The sequence below is a fragment of the Phasianus colchicus genome, chromosome 8 (assembly GCF_987193195.1).
Source record: "Phasianus colchicus chromosome 8, bPhaCol1.hap1.1, whole genome shotgun sequence".
Classification (NCBI taxonomy): Eukaryota; Metazoa; Chordata; class Aves; order Galliformes; family Phasianidae; genus Phasianus; species Phasianus colchicus.
Genome location: NC_143443.1, coordinates 17809388 through 17831389, shown reverse-complemented (window position 1 = coordinate 17831389; position 22002 = coordinate 17809388). Strand labels below are relative to the sequence as shown.

Sequence of the window (22002 nt, the reverse complement as noted above, 5' to 3'; positions counted from 1 at the left end):
TGCTACTGCTTTGCTGTCACTGTGGTGCCATGTCATAAGCAAGTCAGAATCAGTCTTCACTCACTCTGTTACTGTGGTCACTGACTTTGATGATAGGTTCATTCTTCCTGAGGTCCCAAACCACTGCCTTGCCACTGGGGTGAGCGGAGGACAGAATATGCTGCACCTGCCGATTCCAAGACACCACACTGATATCTTCATGAGGCTGCAAAGATAGAAATGGCCATAGGTCTATTATCTCTGTGCTGAGGAAGCACTAATCACAGGATTCTGACGCTACACTAACTAGAACCTGCAGAACATGTAAGATCAGGCTGCAGACTAGAGAGAACTACAGTTGAGAGAATGTTAATGTTTCTACTCTGACTCCCGTGAGAAACATAAATGGAAAAGTGACCTTGTGCAACATTTCTGGAGTGCAACAAGATGGAAAATGGTACAGCATTCAAGGCTAATTGATGTTACTGTGTCTCCTGCAATGCAGGAGATAGATAGGAGAGGACACAAATGCAAGGCTTATTGGAGAAAAAGCTAACCTGCTTTTAGACAAGTTTACTATGGTTGTCCTGAATAACATGATCATAATCAGCTTATTCCCCTTCAAACTCAGGAAAAATTGTCTAGGAATAACAGCTGAGAAGCATTGAATGGCTCACTGGCCACGCTGGATATATTTTGCCTTCGTGAGATATGAAGAGCTTCACATGAAGCCTGAAGTAAATTGTTTCCTCAGAGAAGGCACAATAAAGCATCATTAATACAAAACACATGCCCCAGCTGGATCTTAAGACAAACTGGTCAGGTACCTGATGCAAATTCACAAAGAGCTTAACTTGTCCATACGAAGTACATTGTTCCATAATTTATTAGCCTACCTCACCTTCCTTACAGCATTCTTTCCATACCCTTAAAATGAAGCCTATCAATTATGATTCATCTTTCCCCTGACAAAGGTCAAGCTCACTCCCCCTTCACAGAGTAACTACACCAAGATGATTCCATACAGTCACACCTTTTGCCTTCACTACTGAGATAAGACTGCAGGGCTATTGCCTAGAGGAAAACTCATTTACCTGTGATTTAGTCCCTGGAGTCATAGGCACACTGAAGTTATTCAAGTCCCAGATGAAAATTTCAGAATCATTGGCTCCAGAAGCCAAAAGATTGCTCTGCAGAAAAAAAAAAAAGGTCACCTGAATTTCTTGCTTATGGGGAAGGAGGACAGATTTCCTAAGAATAAGTATAAACAAAAAAACTCAAAACTTCCACAGCCAGATAAGAGCTGCATCTAACAGATGCCTTTAAGATTATAAACTGAGCATGTTTCTGGCCTTTATGTCTTCAGCTGTGCCATGATAGAAACTTAAAGTTTGTCTAGCAAGCAGCTAGATTTGCAGTTGAATAGCGTTGATCATGAAACTTTGCCACAGGTCTGGAAGCTACTGCCTCTGGCCAGCTGAGCCTTTGCTCCAGGCATCAGGGACATTCCTTCTCAGAAAGTGCAGGCTTCCCAAAAGGGTTTGTGTTCACAGACCAATTTGCCTTTGTGCTGCCACAAGAACTTGTGTTCTGTCCAGTTTTTGCTTATTTTGCAGCCTCTTTAAGCATGATCAGAACCTCACTGAATTGGGGATCAGAACCCCAACACTAATTGGAAAAAAAAAGTAAAAGATGTCCTGCCTTCAGATGGGTAATGGTCCAGCTTGTAACAGCATTACAAGATACGTTTTGTTCTGAGGTAAAATGAATTGATTAAGGTCACGGTGTAATACAGTGACAAAGCTGTGAGCAGTGCCCTCATCAAAGTTCCAAGTCAATCTTGTGGCACAACTAGCACGTCTCTTTCATATTAACTGTTGTTCCAACAGTTAATAAATCTGTATACACAAGGAAAAAAAACCACATTTGTTCATAAGTATCTTTATGTGACATACCTGGAAAGGATTGAAGTCAAGAGCTCGAACAGGCCCTGAATGCTTCTCTGTCTGCCCAATTACAGGATCACTCTTTGAAGCCAAGATCCGGTGTGCACTGTACATTGTCAGTACACCATTTTCCCCTCCACCAATGATCACTCCAGAGGACTCTGGGGACCCATTTCCAAAGTTACCCCAGATCAGCTTATGAAACCTAAAGAAGAAAATAAAGTCAGCATAGGCTACAGTATTTGGTGGAAGTCAAGACATTCTGCATTATCAAACGTCCAACACGATTTGTGTGAAGTCAAAAAATATTTAGTCCTTGATGACAGAAATAAACCGATTCAAAAGATCACTTTATATCTTGAAAACAAATCCCCTCTCTCCTTTTTTGCAGCAGAAAAACCCTCTTCAGTTCCACTGGGCAATAGCATGAGAAACTGATACCTGTTTGAGGCAGAAAGTGTTCCTTTCTGCTTCATGTCCAGAGAGGGATCCCTGAAGTCAACCTCAAATATTTCCAAGGTGGCATTTGTACTGAAGGATGCATCCAGTTGCTGGGCAGATGTTCCTAGCAGAAGTACAAGGGTAGTACTTAGAATTGACCAGTTTTTCAAGATCACAATATATAAACAAGGTTTAAACTTAGTAGTCAACACATCATCAGTGCTGTGCCTATTGAGGGAGAGGACATAGGCAAGTACCTCAGAAACAAGAATAGTACAACAAAGACTAAAAAACTCTTCAAGAAATTCTGGGCACCAGGATCACTGCTATGCAAGTAATATCTTATCTAAAAGAGAGGAAAAAATTCTTATACCTTCTCTAAACTACCACAGTTCCTGATATTAAGTTGTAATCGAAGTTACAGATAGAGTTGCTTTTTCAAATTATGCTCTTAAATATTTCTGTATACTACTCAACTTTGACCAGAAGTCATGATCATAACTTCTATACTTAGCCTACAGCAAAAGTTCCCCAGTCTTAAGCCAACAAAGCATTCCTTAGCAACCCACACAGAGAAGTAGTCACTCAGTGATGGCTTCCTTCTCCTCAATTTAGGGAATAAAAGTTAAAAATAGATTTAACATCGCCTAATGAGACACTGCCATGCAAATAATTACCCAGCTACAACAGGGATGCTTTGCAACTGCCTATGGCAAGAGAAGAACCCAAGGGACCATAAAAAAGCAGTACAAACAATAAACTGCAGCTTCTGGTCTAAAGCAGATTGAAGCCAAGGCCTTTGGTCCAATCAAATCTCTGGCCTTAGCAGAGAAACTCAAAATAGAAAATCTACCCCAAAAACAGTAACGCTGCTTTTAAGGCAAAAGCCAAACTTTAGTCAGTTTCTCCTCACAGCCATTCCTGAAAAAAAAAAAAAAAAAAAAGCAGGACAATATGTCAACCTACACAACCCAGACAGACAGCAGACAGACCTGATTACTTTCCGTATTGGGTAGACAACACAAGCTGTTAGATCCATACAGATGCTAAATTCACCTGCTTCCAATACAGTGAAGATGAAGATTTTGTGCTTCAGGAAATAATATGGTTATAGAAATTGTAAATGATTGTTCTGCAGAAGCATTGAAAACTAAACGTAAACCAAACCAAGCAATATTTAGGAAGAAAAAAATTTTATTTTCTGATTGTCAAGCTACTTGATAATGACTGAAAACCAACAAACTGAAAATGAGCTTAAGCGAACACGATTTGGGTGAACTTAGTTCCCCAGCTATACTAAGTAACTTCGTTTAATTTTTTATAGCTAGCAGGCACTGGAGTTCATACAGACTTCATTAGAAGCTAGATCAAAAAGCAATGTATTCACCCTCTGAAAAATGACTACTCTTTAAGGTGTTAATGCCAGGCATAAAAAAATAACTTCCATGGGAATGTCACTTTAAAAAAGTGATCATGTTTTCAGCATATTATTTGCAAGCTTTCAAGAGATAATTGAAGTGGGAATTCCCAAAAGTCTGGTTTTTTTCTTTTTCTTTTTACCAATATAGCTCTACATAAAGTCTCTCTGTGATTCATACTCTGAGTTTATTGAATCATGAAGAACTTTACCTGTTGCTAGATAAATGGGGTGGTTGTTTGCAGGACTCCATGCTTCTACAGCAGTTCGCTCAATTTCCTTTAGCTTCATTTTCTAGGCTCTAGAAGAAATTTCACACAGCAGTTAGAATAGCTAGACAAAGCCAACATGAAAATAACCACAACAGTAACAAAACACACTCCTTACAGTAGTATCAAGAAAAAAAAGCTTTCTCTCTGCTGAGAGTAATTATTTGCTGCTTTCTGAGTTAGTACAGTTTTACTGGTACAAATTAATGAAAAAACAGTCCTGCTGTCTGAACTCAGATTTTCCTTATTGCATGGCTCTTTTTCATATACCCCAGTTACAGGAGAATTTCAGTGAAAGAGAGGGGATCTGAATTAAACAGCATACTCAAGCCTTCAGCCCAGGCTGGTTTAAATCAGTTGCCGAAATTCACTTAAAAAATGTATTTGTAAAGCACCAGTTGCTCTCTCTGAACACACTGGTGTCAGTACACATCGGCAAAAATGGAGCAGATGGAATCTAAGGACAGGGTAAATTCCAAACAGCAAAGCGATGTGGCAACAGAAAACAAAGTGCAATGCTACCACGTGCCAATTTAATTAATGTACTTTGTTCTCACGCCTCAGAGAAGCCAAAGGAAAAATCATTTGACCTTCTGCTTCAGTTTGTAAATGGTAGCAGGAAGGTGAGAGGAAGTGATCCAGAAGTATCCAGTGGGTTTCAAGCCCACCTCTGACTGTAATTCTTTTTACTGAGACTGAGTAGACAGACACACACCTATACAAAAGCAACAGAACCTCCCCATGTCACTGCAGAGACAGTTGGGCAACAATGTAGCGAGATAACTGAAAGACAAACATCAACAGTGCACAGTCAGGAGGCTGCAACATTGAGTACAAATTTAAACAAACTGCTGTTCCAGGTAGCATCTCATTCCTACTGGGTAGAGAGCAGCCAGCACCAATCAATTCTAGGCCTTTCGAGCACATAACCATTAGCCAGGCTGTTAGTCCAGTCACATCCTGAGTCCATGTGGTCCCTCTGTCCAGATGTAGGATAATGAATGTCAATCATACAGAGTTTGGCTGTAGACCAGAACATGGATGCTTCTTCCTGGCCTCCTTCATAAATGTAGCTTGCTGTGCCCAGCCCGCTGCCTGGCCAAAGTATATTAAAAAAAGCTTTGAAAGTTTTCCATCATCCTGAGGCTTATGTGAAGCCACGGCCTCCAACTGACAGTTTCCCCCTGCAGAGACATTTGGTCAGCAGCATTTCTAGGACTCAGACCTCATGTCTAGTAACTCCAGACCCATCTCAGGGTATTCTCTGTCGCCAGTCAGAAGGGTAAGGACATATTCCCACTTCCTCATGTCATAATCAAACAGCATGTCCTGATATAAGTGACCAAATGCTTTATAGCATGCATTTTTTAGGGAGCACGCTCACAGACGAACACTATTCCTGGCCTGTTCCCCTTTTCAGCAGTGGGAAATGAAAACATCCCCAGAAGGAGCTTCAGGAACCTGCTAGCAGGGGCTTAATGCAAAAACATCCTGACTCCATTGGAACAGGGGTGTCAGACAGCTGGTTTCCTATCAGTCCCCTCCCTGCCTCTCCCTCCTCTACTTGAGCTCCATCAGCTGCAGGAGCCAGATGCACACACAAGCCTCACTGCTTCACTTTTGAGATGATAACCTCCTATTGAGCCATTAACATTATTAGAGTATGGCCAAAAGACCCCCTCCTTCTGGTAAGTAAAACAAGAAAGAGTATAACCACCAAACTCCTGGCTAGGTGAATGTTACAGGCCTCCTCCCACCGCTTACCTTCTGTGCTGGATAGGCTGCAGGGATGGCTGCCACAATCTGTATTTAACAGGCAAACTCAAAGACAAACTCACAAAATCATGCAAAACCTTACTGACTGATTGCCCAGCTCTTTTTGTCAATAAAGCACTAAACATTTTGCATAAGAAAGTCAGCATTATTGTTCTCTTTTCATAAAATTATGTTAGAACAAAACTGGAAGGTAAAACGTCTTGCCCATGGTAACTCACTGAGATACAGGAAAGCAAACAAGTGGCTTGCCTAATAGATTGGCTCAACATCAACAGAACAACTGCAGGAGTGTTAGACAACAGGAACTGGACAGCTTCTATGTCCCCAGCCATCAAGGCAATGCAGCAGCAGGGCCAACAGATTTGAGGGCCCATGAAACACATGCAGGAAGCCAGAAGATCGCAGTATCACGTCCTAAAGCAAATTCTACTATTTCAACTCCATTGCAGCAGTATCTATGCAGCAACGCTTCCTTAAATCCCTGGGCTCCAAGTCCGCAAGGTAAGAAGCCCTGACTTTGAGTCTTCCACGATTCTTAAAGAAAGAAAAGGCTCTTTAGCAACCTCTTGTGGTTGTCTGAGAAAAACTCACAAGTAGCGGACTCTTCCACAGCGTAATTTTTAAGGAGAGATTGCCACCTGCTGTCATCTCCCAAAATAGCACCTAAGACTTCTGAGAAAGCTCATGCTTTTCTTACGATCTCTAATTAATTAGCCATGACAATTCCAACCCCCCCCCTCCTCCAGAGGAACATCCGATTACAGACACAGTGCATCAGCAGATCTCAGCCCCAGTGGCAGCAGCAGGACAGAAGCAGCGCTCCCCCAAAGCCTCCCCCAGCCTTGCTTTCCTGCACAGTGTCCTTAAATGGTAACGCCGCCTGCAAAGCCAAACCCGGCACTGCCGGGCACCGCTCACTGCTGGGAAATGGAGGGCATGGATAGGAGCACATGCTCTAACACCGCAATGGATTACACGCAGTGCTGACAGGGGCAGAATTCCTTGTCTACAGTAGCCTGAAACACTTGTAAAAGACCAAGCTGACCTTCTATTTTCTGGTTGAATCTCAGAGCTACCATAATAACCAACCCCGTGCCACTCTTGCAAGGCCCTCTCTCTCACTCTCCACCCAGGACCGTCAGTATGGCCCTACTTCTCCAGTCCTCCACACCACTGGGCATCAAACCATTCCCCATTCATAGAATCATTAAGGTTAGAAAAGACCTCTAAGATCACAGAATCACAGAATTGCCAGGGTTGGAAGGGACCTCAAGGATCATGAATCTCCAACCCCCCTGCCACATGCAGGGCCACCACCATTCCACCTAATGCTAGACCAGACTGCCCAGGGCCCCATCCAATCTGGCTTTGAACACCTCCAGGGACGGGGCATCCACAACCTCCCTGGGCAGCCTGTTCCAGCACCTCACCACTCTCTCCGTAAAGAATTTCCCCCTGACATCCAACCTAAATCTCCCTTCCCTCAGCTTAAAACCATTTCCCCTTGTCCTGCTGTCATTGAGTCCAAGATCATTGAGTCCAACCATCCCGTCACCACCACCGTGCCCACCAGCCATATCCCTCAGTGCCACACCTGCACGGTTCTTGAACACCTCCAGGGATGGTGACACCACACCCCCCCCGGGCATCCCGCTCCTTTCAACAGCTCCCACCGACGCCGCCCTCCTGCACAGCACAAGAAGGAAGCTGCCACTCTGACCCACTGTAACCAAGCACACAGCAGAACACGCCACTCTGCCAAGGTCAGCTGGCAGCAAAGCAGCCCCCCGGAACTGACAGAGGCCATAGGGCCACGACACAGGAGCTGAGATGCAAACCGCATGACGCTCCACATCCCAGGATCAATCCCCAGCCCTCGCACCACTCCTCCCTTTCCGCAGCTCTCCCAGGTGCCCATTATAGCCCCAGATTACAGGAGGCACAGGCACTAATCGCGGCTAATCGCCGGCGCTGCCGAGGCGGGGTGGCAGCAGGGCAGGGCTCGGCACTCCTCCATGACACCATCGCGGCACGGAAAGAAACTTCTGAGTTTCGTGCGCTCCAACCCCACGCCTAAAGGAACTTCTCACGCTGCGAGCACACTCCAGCTGTCGCCAGGCACGCTCTGCGCACGGCAGCGCACACGTACCGGGGCGGCGGAGGCCGTCAGGCACAGGGCCGCTCCGAGGGCACGGGCGCCGGGCCGTCCCGGCGCACCCAGCTGACACGCACCGTGCCGCCGGGAGAGAGGGGCGGCGACAGAGCCCCGGTAACGCCGAGCCGAGCGGCGGAGGCGGCCGGCTCCGAGGCCGCGGGGTCGGCCCGAGGGCGGCTTCCGGGGCTGAGCGGTGCCGGCCCGGGTGGGGCGAGGCGGGACGGGGAGGAGAGGCCGCGGCCCTTACCGGCTGCCGGCTGTCCCGCCGCTCGGTCCCACAGCTGAGCCCTACGACGGTGGCCGCCGGGAGCCCAAAAGGCGCCGCCTCCGAGGAACGCGCCCCGCCCGCTGCACCGCGCATGCGCCAGCGGCGCCTCCCCGCGGCTCGGCCGCAGGTGGAGCGTGGGGAAAGCTGTGATACGGCGCCCAAAGCTGAGCGTCCCCAGGAGCGCCTTCCTGCGCGCGGCGCGTTCTTTCGTGGTCCCTGCAGCTCGAAAAGTTACCCGAAAAACCCAAACCCTCCTGAGGTACAGCACCGTTGTTTCCAGCTTAAAAGCAGGAGCCGGGCAATGTGTGGATTGCTCAGTCCCGCCCGAGAGGTCAGCCTTATTTACAAACACCTGTGTGTCCTAGGACTTAGTCACCTCATTTCTTTGCACGCAATCCCTACAGAAATGACACAGAGACCAAACTGCCCTTTAGAATCTGCCGTTATGAGGTGTTTTCTCACAGTGCTAATTGTGAATTGTTTCCTGTAAATGCGCAATGTCCAATTCCCTTAATGCACACCCCCGAGTGACAGGAGGGTGCTGACAGCAGAGCAGGGAAATGGAACTTTATCACATACCTGTGTGGAAGGTACTGCCCCCTTCAGCAACAGAGGTAAAAGCTTATGGCAAAGGGTGGAGCTAGAAAATAAAGGAGCTTAATTAAACTATGCATAACTTTCCCAATCAAACAGGGAATAACACCACAAAAGGCCCTGCACCTGAGCTCAGGCTGTGTAGCACACAGCTTGAGCATGTGTGCTCTCAGACCTGAAGTCCAGGCCAGAGCTGGGTTTGTTTGCTAGCTTTTTTTGGCAGGTTTCACTGAAGTCATCTAGAGCAGGAAAAGATCAAAGCCAAATCCCACTGAGGAAGGACAGTTATTCACATGGAATGAGACTCCCAAAAACTGGCACTTAGTCTGGTTCCAGACCAGACATTTCACATCAAGTGATATGCTCTAGTTCAATTCCAAGCTGCACCTCCAATAAGCCACTTAGTAACAGGCAATATCTCCTACATACACAGGTTTAGCAAATATACCTTCTACAAAAATATTTATAAGCCAGAAGCTTGCCCCACATCATAGCCTGTCTAGAAAAATGGCAAATAACATTTAATTCCATTGGCCATTGCTTCACCTTTTCAAAACAACAGAAGACAACTAGCACAATAGGTATCATTGATATATTTCACTGCAGTTAGTGGTTCAGTGTTGAAGAACAAGCATTAACTTATGCTGCAGTGAAAACTAAAGAAGATGCCAACCCCAGCAGAGCTGGTGCAGGATAAAAAGCACTTCCAGCAGCTTTCAGATTTTGTAGTGCGTCACAACTGGTGGCTCTTTATTGGGGTCCCCTCCTTTCTCCAGATACAGATCATTGAAGGGATACTGCTTCGGTCCCTACAAAGACAAAAACAGCAGCAAATACACCATACTCAAACAAGCAACTTAAGAGGTAAGGAGAAAACATCTCATTCAACTTCCCCCCTCCTCTAAGACCCCTAACCTTTCCCCCTTAAAAAAGAAGGCATGTCAGCCACACCTTAAATTTCAATGTAACTGCTTCAGTAGAAATGTCAGATCAGGAAATTCAGACATTAGAGGTCGGGTTGTTTTTTGCAAAAACCCAAGCCCTTCAACAGGGAAATATTTAAACAACCAACAGTTCATTTCACAGTGTGAGGATAACACATTGCAAGAACTGTTTGCTTGTCTGTGTTCAGACTCATGTATCAGTAGTATTCAAAATGATGCACATCTTTGGAGAGAATGAAAAACACGGGTTAGAGAAGAGGAAAAAAGCATTTCTCGTGTACAGGGCCACACAGGCAGGAGAAAGCCTAGACCAAAGGACGGATCTTGTAAGAAAATTAAAAATTAGTTCCCTGAAAATGAGAACTGCTCATTATGAAACAACCTGTGAACTGAACTGAGCCAGCCAACAGAGTAACTTAGGTTGAATGAAGCGCCTCTTGTTGCCAGCAAGGTTTCACATCCACACTCACCAAATTGCAGCAGAAAATACTCTTTTAGCCATCAGCAGTGACAAGCAGCACTGCCATTTTCCCTCCCTCTACCCAAGAGTATCACTCACCACAGGCCTGTAAGATGGATAGATCTCTCCAAGAGCAAACATGACCAACATGGTACCCAAAAAAATCAGGAAGTGGTTGCGCATAGTATGCCATGGAACTGGAGTGGGGGATGTATCAACACGATTCCGAATATACATGTCAAAGTCCCAGTGCATCTAAAGAATAACAACAACAAAGAAGGATACAGATTTACCAGCAGTACTCAAGCTGCTCTTACCTAGAACTATTTACAACATTCTCAATCACAAAACTGCTAGAAGTTACCTTTAATCTCCACCACACAAGTGGAGATAAAGCCAGAGAGGCAGTAATTGCTTACGGTAAAACAAGGCTCCAAGTTCCATCCTATGTTCACACCTGGCAATCGTGCTTAATTATAAGACAGGAGCACTGTTTATTTATATGCATAATCACTCCACCTTAGATTTATTCCCCAGCACTGTTCAGAAGTCATGGTAGAAACTGGTACCCTTTTTTTATGAAAAATCAGTCACACATTCAAACAGAATTAGCAGCTGTATTCCAAACAAAGAAGCAACCACCTGCTATTTGGAAGCTGGTTCCTCAAAGCAGGTAAAGCACCTGCTGCTACTCCATAAGAGTAAGGGCAGCAGGAAGCCACCACAAGTAGTAGCAAGAGCCAGTTCTTACAAGTAAAAATCTTACTCATCTTAAGGGCAGCATTACCTATACAATCTTTCGTGTGCTGACCAGCACAAAAATACAGAATCACCACAAAGTTTTCTATGTGGTGGCTCCTACAGACACCGCAACACAGACTTTAAACTCTACTCTGTGATACACATGCTAGCAAGCTCTTGCATGTTTATACTATGATGTATTACATACACATACTTATATAAACTCTACTTCTAGTAAAAAGAGCTCAAGTCAACTACCAAACTCAATAGTAACAACTAGATTCCAGTCCTTCACAGAAAGGCCACATACTAACAGAAATGCTACTCCTGACCAGGAGCTTGAGGAGCTTAAGATAATGCAAGCTGACGTAGATGCTTTATTTGAGCAGGTTTCTCCTGATGGTTACAGCCTTTACTTCTGACTGTCCCTGCGCTGTGTGTAACACCCCCGTGCTTGTGGATGTGTTTGAACAAGGAATTGCAAAGCAAGCACAGTAAGGATGCCCCTGTAATGCCATTCAGTAACATCAGCACTGATGCCTGAACACTGTTGCAGGTGTTCTCACCGGCTCTCCCCAGTTGCGCCTCACGTCTGGCTGGTCCCACTGGTACCAGGGGTCTCGCTCATGTAAGGACTTATTAGGGAGCATGGGATAGTCACCATACCTGTGAGAAACAGACAAAACCCCACACCTTCGAGAAATCTGCATTAATTTTGGCACATAATATATATCCGTATACATACCTATATATGGATCCACGTGCACATACACCTTTTTAAACACACACCTACACCAACACACCCACCACCGCAATACCCACGCGATACCTCCCAAGCCTGCACACACGCAGCGCTGAGGACTGCAGCAGGCTGCAGCCAGACCCCGGCCGCAGGGGGCGGGGGCCCCCAACTCACCCGAAGCCGTCGTCAGGGTAGGGCTGGTAGTCCTCCACTCGCATGTTGTACTTCTTGGCGGCGGCCGCCCGCTCCTCCGCCGTCCGTGGGTATGGCCCGGGCAGCTGATCCTTGGTCAGACCCGAAGCTGGAGGGGAGCGGCGCGGTGGGCACGGGCCCGGCCGGGAAGGGCGCAGCGCCCTCACAGCCCGCAGGCCTCAAGGACGCCGCCCATCCCGCCTCCGCCGCCCATCCCGCCGCGGCCCCCCGCTCCCGGCCGCCCCCTACCCGCCCGTGCCCCTGAGGGCGCCGCAACGGCGGCCCGCGTCGCCCGCAGCCAACTTGCTGCCTGCCGCCAGAGGACACCGCCGCGCCCGGCCGCCGCCGCCATCGCCCCGCCGCGCAGCACCGCCGACGGTGGCTGGCAGGGACAGAAGGGACGAGAGGGAAAAGCGAGAGCCGGGGCCGGCCCTCCGCCGGAACCGCCAAACGCAGGGGGGCGCCGTTAGCCTCTATTTCCTCCTCCCGTCTCCATGGTGCCCCTCCCTTCGCTTCCGGCGTTGCTGTGGGCGGGCATCTTCCGCTTCCGGCTTTCTAATTCCGGGTTCCCCGGCCGAGGTGGTGATGGCGGCGGCCTCTTCCTCCTCTTCCTCTTCTTCCTCTTCGGCGGCGGGGTGCCGGGACAGCCCGGTGGGGCCTGGCTGGAGTGACTCCCAGTTCCGCCATTACTCTTTCGAGACGCGGCCCATCCCGCGCCTCAGCCACAGCGACCCCCGCGCCGAGGAGCTCATCGAGAACGAGGTGAGGCGGGGAGCGGACGGCGCTGCTCCTCCGGCCGTGCGGAACGGTGGGGCAGCTTATAGGCTACGGGGCTCTCCTGGCGCCGCTGCCATCCGTTCCGCTTCCCGACTCGTCCCTCGGGGCTGCCGCTTCTTCGCTCTGTGTGCCCCGCTTGCCCCTTCCCCCGCGGACTTGTAGCCCGCCGGGTTCCCGGTCCCGTTATTTGTTATTATTCCTTTTGGCGCTGCAGCCTTGGCTTTTGTACGTGTAGGAGCTTTTGCTTTAGTTACTTCATTTTTTGAGTGGAAATCGTGAAAATACTGTGTAAAATCGCATGCACGCAGTTATTCTTGAAGTGAGTGTGGCCACAGATGTGAAGTTTGCATTGCAGTGGCTGCTCTTCTATTGGTTCTGGAGGACAAGCTCAGAGTTTGGTAAGGTTTTGCGCCAGCAGTCTGACAGGCAGGGGTGTTGTGCTTGTGTAGTTTGAGGATATAGCAGGCGTTGTCTTGTTTAGGTCTCTTAGTATTTATACACAGGGAGACAAGTAACATTCTTTGCTTTACTTCCGTAGTGTTTGGGTATAAGGGAGGGTATAATCTCAGGTTTTGGATAGTTGTAGTTTACAGTTATTCTCCGTGAAAAAAGAGAGAAACATTTTCTCTTTCTCTGGATTTAGAATTACTTTTTTGCCAATATTTACCCCTCAGTAGTTAGAGCTGGAAATGATGAGGCAGAATTTACGGTTTCCTTGCTACGTGACAGAACCAAGCAAATCTGAAACAGTCCCCAGCTTCTGTTTGCCTAACCTCCCATGTTAGAGATTAGCTAAATAGATAGCAGAGTCTGTCCTCTTGCTACCAGGAGCTGGCTGTGGGAGCAGCTGCCACTTACTTAAGACTTCCTGTCGTGTTTTGCGTGTTTTTCTCTCCAGGCCAAGGTAAGTCATTGCTCTAAGTGCCTTTTCAATTATCTATTTTAAAAGAGGGTTTGTAGGGTTGCAGTAACAAACATGATAATTTTCAAGTTTAAAAGATCCTTGAATTGGTGAACTTCCTGTTTCTCTCCAGGAGCCAGTGGTGCTGACGGATACAAATCTGGTTTATCCTGCCCTGAAATGGGACCTGGATTACCTCCAGGAAAACATCGGCAATGGGGACTTCTCAGTGTACAGTGCCAGCACACACAAATTTTTGTACTATGATGAAAAGAAGATGGCCAATTTTAAGAATTTCAAACCCAAGTCAAGTAGGGAAGAGATGAAGTTTGCTGAATTTGTGGACAGACTTCAAGAAATACAACAAAAAGGGAGTGCTGAGAGGTAAGTGATAGGCAGAAATTCCATCATTTCTTCAGGTCCCCACGGGGTACATTTCAGGGAGAGCTGGTGATTAAAACCTTTCAAACTTCATTTTTATAGGCATTTCCTGCATAACTGCCATTTGACAGCAGCTGTATTAGCTTACTAAAGAAATACATGCCCTTAGTTCATGAAACTATTCAAACTGTTTTCTTCTCTCTCCATACTGGGGCTTAAGCAGAGGAAGCCTTATGCATCACTTGACTTTGGCAAACTGTGGTATTAGTAGAGGAGTTTCTTTAACGATAAAAAGTAGAGGCTATAGAACTCAATCTTTTTACAGAATACTGAGGTAAACTGTCTTAACTTTTTCTCACAGAGATGAGGGAAATTGACTGTGTGCTGTGTGTTTGTAGGTGATGTATGCCTACGACTAGCAAATCTGTAAGTTCCTGAGTGGAGCTCTGTTCTATATAGAACGTACCCATTAAAACCTCCTGATTAATTTCATCTGTCACCAGCTACCTAAAAAGCCTTATGAATGTCTAGTTATGTCTTAATTTGAGGCAGCTCTGTATGTCCATGTCCACTAGTTGTCTGTGTATTTCCTTTCTTTCTCAGCTTTAGGTGTACTTTCTTCTAAGAGAGGAGGCAGTCTTTAAGCTTAGAAACATGTTTTTCTTTGGGCATTGTAGTCTACAGTCAGTAACACCAAGATTGTTAATACATACGTTTGATTCCTTTGATCTTCTATGTCTAAACATAAGTGTGGCTTTAAGGCAGCTTGATACTGAAATGTGCTGGATTTTTCTGAGCCTTTACACATTTTATGCTCATTGCAGATGACTTATAGTGTTAACATTTATCTGAGGATTATTTGTGAGTGTTTTTGTGAGCTAATCTGTTTAGGGCTTCTTTCTCCTGCACCTGTGAGGTGGTGTTTTTGATTTAAAATTCCAATTTTCCCCCTGTTCCTATGGAGTTGTGTTCTTCTTCATTGTATAACAGGGAAACATTTGGCAAACTGTGGGGACTTCTTGAAGCCATTCCTTTTCACAGCCATTTATAGTGCTGTTAGAACAAAATCTCTAGGAGTTATATTTCTTTGTCTTTGAAGTCTTTCTTAAGAGATGTGGAGATGCATTTCTGTGTTCATCATAAAGCTTAATATTTGCTTCCTGCCTGTCTTTGGGGAAATACAGACTTTACCTGCAGCAAACTCTGAATGACACAGTTGGAAGGAAGATTGTGGTGGATTTCCTTGGCTTCAACTGGAACTGGATTAACAAGCAGCAGGGGAAACGTGGCTGGGGTCAACTGACTTCTAACTTGCTGCTCATTGGCATGGAAGGTAAGTAGCTTCCTATGACTCAGGGAGAAGATTTGGTCAGCAATTCTGTGTTTGAGTTCCCAAAAGTCTTTCAAATGGATTTTCAGCTAGCTCCTAAATGTTCTTTCCAAGCAAGCAATTTAAAACTTTCAGTTGGAATGGGACTGTTGTCACAACTTGAGTTATAAAAAGGAAGAAACCAAAATGAATAGCTTGCTTATTGTGAATGTCTGGAGGTAACCTTCTTCTTGTGGAAAGGCTCTAATTGATACTACAGGGTGATTATTTTGATCATATTTTAAGACCTGTTTATTGTTTGAATACTTCAGATACCATAGATTTAAAATGTCTGCAGTCTAAGAGTTTGTAAGATGAGTGAAGTTAGCCCTCTGGATTTTTATTAGGAGCGACCAATGTCTATCCTGAAGGAAAAAACAGATGTGTATAAAATGACTCACTGTATTTTAAAATTTGATAATATTTAAGATTTAGTAATAATAGTCAAGCTTCATAACCGTTAATCAGTGCCTGAGACAGTAGGAGAGGGTTGTATCATGAAGCCCCAATGACAAGGAGGTTTGTTTACTTGTTTTCTTGCAGAATTACTAGGACTTTTTTCAGACTTGGACTATTAGACTCCTTTTCTCTAGATTAATAATAAGTTGTAGAATTGACTATAAAAAATTCTCAGCTAAACAGACTATCTTATGAAAAAGCTTCCCATCAACATTTGCCATCTGCTGTTCATGGAGACAAGCTGGAAATCCTAATCCTGCAGAGCATAAATTGCTGAATATGGATTCAGCATGGAAATTGTGTGTGGGGGTAACAACTGTTCAGTAATGACCGACTGATAAAATGATCAGATTGTAACGTTCCTGGAGTTATTTTCCTTTCTTAGTTTTCTTGATATGTGGAAGAGTATTTACAGTCTCCAGCAAGGAATAGAACTTGCTTCAGTCTCTTATGACTGTACGGAAGTGTCTTGATTATCTTTTCTCTCTGCATAGGGAATGTGACACCAGCTCATTATGATGAGCAGCAGAACTTCTTCGCTCAGATTAAGGGTTACAAGAGGTGTATCCTTTTTCCTCCTGATCAGTTTGAATGCCTCTACCCTTATCCTGTGCACCATCCATGTGACAGACAGAGCCAGGTGAGAGTTGCAGATCTGTTTTCTGCTCCATGGGTAAACAAGGGTATTTGTGAAGATGCTATGTGAAAAGAATCTGTATTACAGTTAAAGCTGCATAGCACTTCTGAGCTTTGCAGCACCTGTATTCAGATCTGTTAACTACTGAATACATTGAGTATAGATGGGAGGACAGGAGGTCTTTCTGTTTGTGTGTGGTCCTGACTTGCAAGCGCTAGGATTATCAACTTCTACCACTGATAGCACATCTGATCTTCAGCAGCTGCTTCCTCTATTCTGATTCATAGATCACTTGGCCAAAGATAGATTCTTGGAGAGAAACTTCAGGACTCTTACTGAGTTGGTGGTACTTTCTGGATATGCAGGAGCTTACTATGAAGTTAAGACAGAAATGGGAATGTAAAAGCCAGGAAAGAAAGATAGGGAGGAATTTCATACTGTGGGCCAAATAAGGACTGTCACAGCAGGAAGTTTTTCTGAGTATCTTAATGTTTTGTTGTGTTAGGTGGATTTTGACAATCCCGACTATGAGAAGTTCCCGAATTTCCGGAGCGTGGTTGGCTATGAGACGGTGGTGGGTCCAGGGGATGTGCTATACATACCTATGTACTGGTAAGAAAGATGGTGGGGCTGCACAGTGACCAACAAGTAGGGGTTAAAAAGTTTTCTTTAAACTGTTCGCTGACTCTTAGGAGAATTTTGCTTTGCTTCTTCCAGCAAATGTGTCATTTTATGTTATATCTTGGGCCAGCTTGCTTCCTTGCTTTAAGATGGGAGTGATAGTTCTTCCTGATGTTACCTTGTTGTGTGTGTTCTATACTAACGTGCAAGAAAAGGATCTGTATTTAAGAAAGGAGTTCTCCAGAAGTCCTGAGTTCTTCATCCTGGAGGTATAGGGCCGGTTTTGTCCAGTGCAGTCTGAATTCAGTCAGCCAAACGATCTGCCTATAAGCTGTAGAAATATCTTCTCGGTAGTTCTTTTTTCTTTTGATCTTTCCATGCAGGTGGCACCACATCGAGTCTCTCCTGAATGGTGGAATTACCATTACTGTGAACTTCTGGTACAAGGTGAGTACAAGCACCTTCCTACACACCTTGGATATCTCTGTTGCAGAAGGTTGTTTCAAACAGAGCTCTATTGGCACATGCTGTCATTCTGAGATCTTCTTTGCAACAAACTGTATGCTTTAATGTTGAAAACTACTTTGTGTTTCATGTGGTGTGAAGAGCTGAGTGGCTGGGAGAAGACTGAATAAATTGCCAATTCAGTAAGCGTGCAGTGAAGCTACTTTTGATATTTCAGGGTGCCCCAACCCCAAAGAGAATTGAATATCCATTAAAGGCTCATCAGAAAGTGGCGATAATGAGAAACATTGAGAAGATGTTGGGAGAAGCCTTAGGAAGTCCACAAGAGGTACAAATGAGAACCAAATAGTCACTGCTATTGAAATGGTTGTAGGTTAATGCAAAACTTAAGGTACAAGCTATTTGGCTCTGCAGGTGTTGTCACAGCACAGATAGGAGAACACAGCTTTACTCTTTTGCTGTGATTGGTTCTTTGTGCTGTCTTCAGAATTCTCCTTGGCTAGAAAAATGCAAACTCTTTAAATTATAATTTTATAGAGGAAAACTACAGGCAATGAAATAACTGTTCTGCTTTATGGAGAAAGATGTACTTTGGCTTTGGGCAGTATCAAGAAAGTGTAGCTCCCAGCTATCACAAGTCTTCTGTGCAGCAACAATATCAAGTATTGTAAATAAATAAAAATGGTTTTATTTTTACCTGTTGAGTCCAAATCTCTTAAATTGGAAATAACTCTTCCATAGTTGTGTGCTTTCCCCTTAATCCAGGTAATCTCTGCTTTTTTTCCCCCCCAATTTTAGTTAACTGATATTTCAAAAACAGTGGGCTAAAGTACTGATATGTGCTTTTGAAGATGTCATGTTGATCTGAATGTGAAAATACTGAATATAAATGCTTTCATGGTCTGTATCCCTTACTACTGTGCGGGAACTCTTCTTTAGCTCAATGTGAGGCCAGTCCTGTCCCCTGCAATTATCTTGCTACTGTAGCATGTGTAAGGTCTTCCCATCAGGCAGTGCTGAGAAATAGGAGTGGTCTTGCTGGAAAACTGTACTAGCCTCCCTTCCAAGTGACTCCAATGACCAGAGTGGATTTAGTGGTGAAGAATATTCCTTCTCTAACATGCGAAAAGCAATGCCTGATGAAGGTTGGCTGCTTTTAATAGCATGTTCTGAGAAATCATATGCAGGAAAGTGGAAAAAAAATGTCAAACCAATACTATGCATGTAGTATTTTGGCATCTGAAGTTGAATACTGTCTGAACTCAGGGTGCCCCAGTGCTGATATCCTCTGCCCTTGGGCACTTGCCTCTTAAACTGTCTAGATGTGGAAGGAGCATGCTGTGCAGTTGCCTCTTCTGTATAACTATCTTGTCTAACTGTGTTTTTGCTTTCAACAGGTGGGTCCCTTGTTGAATATGATGATTAAAGGACGGTATGACTAATGCCTGGCTGCCCAGGTGACTGATCTTGCAGCTGCTTTGTTCACAAGCAAAGGAAGATACTGAGAGCTAGTATTGCACGCAGCACTTAACAGACTGATGGGTTTCCTGGCCCATCCCTATCCCTGCCCCACTACAATAAAGGGGGCTACTGGAACTGCAATACCATTAGTACCCCGATCATCCTCCACTGTCATCTAATCAAACCTCCCAAGAAAGAGTCTGCACTTACTGGAAGCTGGATTCATGCTCACTAACTTTTTTTTCTTCCTCTGCTCTATTTGCCACAAAAAGAAGCATGGCTTCTGGCATTCAGATGTTGCTTCAGGATTTTCAGGCATTTGAAGAAGAGTTTGAAGGGGAACTGGGATCGATTGTGTTTCCTCAGCCTCATGGGGTTTGGGCCTCTTGGCTGGGTTTATATGTTGGTGCCTGCAGTGAATGTGGAATGGGAAGTGACAGGTTTCACAGTTCTGTGTTATCAGAGAACCTGTCCATGCTCAACTCTGGCACCTTTCTGTATAGCAGAGGTGAAAAAGTGAAATGATCTGTGTATGAGAGTAACTGGACAAATGATTCAGTTTCTTTAACTCAAGACATCTGTGCTTGAGACTTTGTACAGGGTAGAAAAGTAAAAGAGAGTTAATCAAGTATGTGAGCACCAAATCCTGTGCTCTCCAAATGTCTGTTGTAGGAGTCTAGATAAACCTTCTTCATTCTGACAGCAGCTTTGGGGAGTGAAGACTTCTCTCCCGCTCTTAAGCTGCAGTGTGTTAAAAGGGGATGAAGCATTGTGAAGTGAGATAGATAAATGTCAGGCCAATCTTTGAGTCTTGACTGATCAAGCCACATCTGAAAAAAAATTCTGTGGTAGTGCTGAGAGAGACTACAGAGACACAGTGTCAGACAGGTACAAAGTCTCCTTTATCCCCATCAGGGATGCCAGCTCCTCAGACATTTTGCCCTTTTTTTTTACCAAACCTGCAAAAACTCGAGTGTGTGTGGCTGCACGCATGTGTGCATGTTTGTGTGATGTTGTATGGTTCCTGTCCATCAGTTTAATCCATGCCAGTGTGGTGTTCCCTTTCTTGTACAGTCACTTGAAAGAGGTCAGGGCTTTCTGTTTAATTGTGATTAAGTTTATCTTAATCCTTCTTGCATTCTGGAACTTGGCATGGCTGGAAGTGACAAGACCGGAGCAGAGGAACAAGAGGAGCTTCTGGTTGAGTTCTCAGTGGTCACCCTAAAAAATCATTTTGCTTTCCTCCATCTCTGCTGGGGGGGAAAAAAAAAACAACAACAACAACAACAACAACAACAAAAACTGGCAGAAAATACCTTAGGCTCATATGGAGGCTGGCTTTTTATTCCCCAGGGTGCACTGCAGTGCTGTTCCTGATGTGGAGATAGTGCCAAGGACTTGTATATCTAATGCAGTTGTAATGGATCCTAAGAGTGTAGATGGGAGAAGCTGTTGTATTTCATTAAAGAAAATAGTGAGGGATTGTTTTTTCCTGTTGAGACTTCCTTCCCATTACTTTCCCCTTTCTTCAGGTCTTATTCTGACACAGGATTCTGATAAGTGTTGAGAAGATGCTGCTCGATAAGTGCTCTGGCATTGGCCTCAGGCCTCATCTTTTGCAGGGATAGCTCATGCACCACGTGCTGTGAGGTTTTCTTGCACAAAGGTGATAGACTTCTTGAACTGGAGGTTCTAGGGGCTAGGTTTATGGCTGCTTGCAAGTCAGAGCAAATGAAGTGTAATTGACAGCTACAGAGCCCTTATTTAGAAAATGTACATGTCACAGAATAGTCTGACTGCCATGTTACTTGTTGCAGATTCTGCCAAATGAAGGTCACTCACCTGGATGCTTCTCACTGCTTAGCCTTTGGGCAGGTGAGGGAGAAGGCTAGTGTGCTGACTGGCCCAATAGAAGGCCTTCCCAGGAATCCTGGGCACATATGCAGTCTCTGCCCTTGCTTGAAAGATGCTCAAATGAAATCCCATCTCTGTGCTATTTATTTATCACACAGTAGTCTCCAGTACTACTTGTTAGACACCATCAATTCTTGGAGCTCAGGGTGGGAGTTCATGTCCCATGTGGAGAGAGAATGGTACTTACGTAACTTTAGGATCCTTTTTATTTGCCAAAGGTCTAATTTTTAAAGTGTCTGAACAGTTTTTGCTGCACTTGACTTTGTGAAAGCTCATTTACAATGCACTGATGGACTGACTCTCCCCTTCCGTTTTCACCTTGTGCTTTCAATGCCCCTTGCCATGGTATTGGGAAGCTGTGTGTGTTCTCTGCTAGGGGTGTGTGTGTGTGCAGGGGGTGGGGTGTGACAAACACACGGTACCTTCTGAAGTGTAGTTCTTAAATACAACCAATGTTGAACAACAGAACTGTGTGGCTTCTATTTTATGAGTGACTGTATATGAAAGTTCTTTATCAATTGCTTCTCCTGTGTGCAACTTGTTCTCTCTTTGGTTCTTTATGTGATTCATACTTTGGTCAAGGTAATCTTAGTGAAAGGTTTCCTGTTTGTAGAAGCACACAACTGTGGGTGGTGGAGTACTCTCAATAAGCTGAAGATGTGGACTACTTTGGTGGTGATAACACCACAGTGATCTCTGCATCTAACTATCAGTGAAAAAGCCTTGGCTAAATCGGAACAAATTTCTAATATGTAGTAAAATAGGGGAGAGTTGAACAAAGGATAGGGATGTTGAAGGGTGGTAAGAGAGAGACAGCTGTCTGACCCTGGGGTTCTGTAACATTCATTCTTTCTTTGCACCCTCAAGGGACAGTTTCAATGTGGAGGGAGTAGAAAAGACTAGCGGGTGTGTTTTCTGTGGCCACGAGCATTCTCCCTTCCCTGCTGTGCCTGCTGGGATCATCTCCTCTTTGAATACACAGTTGCTTCTCTTCCACTGGGCATAGTTGTCTGCATTTGTTTGTTGCTATAGTCTTTCTGTTGTGTGCGTATCTCTTGAGTAATATGCACAGCTGGTACTATAAAGCTCAGAA

The 22002-nt window shown here is 45.0% G+C and overlaps 3 protein-coding genes across 7 annotated transcripts in view; 1 reads left to right on the top strand and 2 right to left on the bottom strand.

The window, feature by feature from the left end:
* Positions 1-9333, bottom strand: part of SEC31B (SEC31 homolog B, COPII component) — a 33974-nt gene extending 24641 nt beyond the window's left edge. For 2 of the 5 annotated variants that reach the window (XM_090145131.1, XM_031602084.2), the window contains exons 1-6: positions 8231-8347; positions 3996-4084; positions 2367-2490; positions 1935-2130; positions 1074-1169; positions 65-205 (exon numbers count right to left, since the gene is read on the bottom strand). In XM_090145131.1, the coding sequence (XP_090001257.1) occupies positions 65-205; positions 1074-1169; positions 1935-2130; positions 2367-2490; positions 3996-4074 (636 nt within the window). In that variant the 5' untranslated portion in view covers positions 4075-4084; positions 8231-8347. Of the gene's footprint in view, positions 1-64; positions 206-1073; positions 1170-1934; positions 2131-2366; positions 2491-3995; positions 4085-7422; positions 7925-7977; positions 8133-8230; positions 8348-8830 lie in introns of those variants that run through there. The other 3 variants (XM_090145133.1, XM_090145132.1, XM_090145134.1) reach the window with 3 other exon arrangements.
* Positions 9334-9422: 89 nt separating this feature from the next.
* On the bottom strand, positions 9423-12447 carry NDUFB8 (NADH:ubiquinone oxidoreductase subunit B8). The gene is made up of 5 exons (XM_031602087.2): positions 12174-12447; positions 11907-12033; positions 11557-11656; positions 10349-10504; positions 9423-9654 (listed from the first exon to the last, which is right to left on the bottom strand). Exons 1-5 carry the CDS (start codon positions 12274-12276, stop codon positions 9562-9564), a joined length of 579 nt encoding a protein of 192 aa, XP_031457947.1. The 5' UTR covers positions 12277-12447; the 3' UTR covers positions 9423-9561.
* Positions 12448-12467: 20 nt separating this feature from the next.
* HIF1AN (hypoxia inducible factor 1 subunit alpha inhibitor) lies at positions 12468-21463 on the top strand. Its single transcript, XM_031602086.2, has 8 exons — positions 12468-12686; positions 13736-13986; positions 15168-15316; positions 16306-16451; positions 16954-17060; positions 17453-17516; positions 17752-17862; positions 18932-21463. The coding sequence occupies exons 1-8, from the start codon at positions 12510-12512 to the stop codon at positions 18974-18976; spliced, it is 1050 nt and encodes a 349-aa protein (XP_031457946.1). The 5' UTR covers positions 12468-12509; the 3' UTR covers positions 18977-21463.
* The last annotated feature ends 539 nt before the right edge of the window (positions 21464-22002 follow it).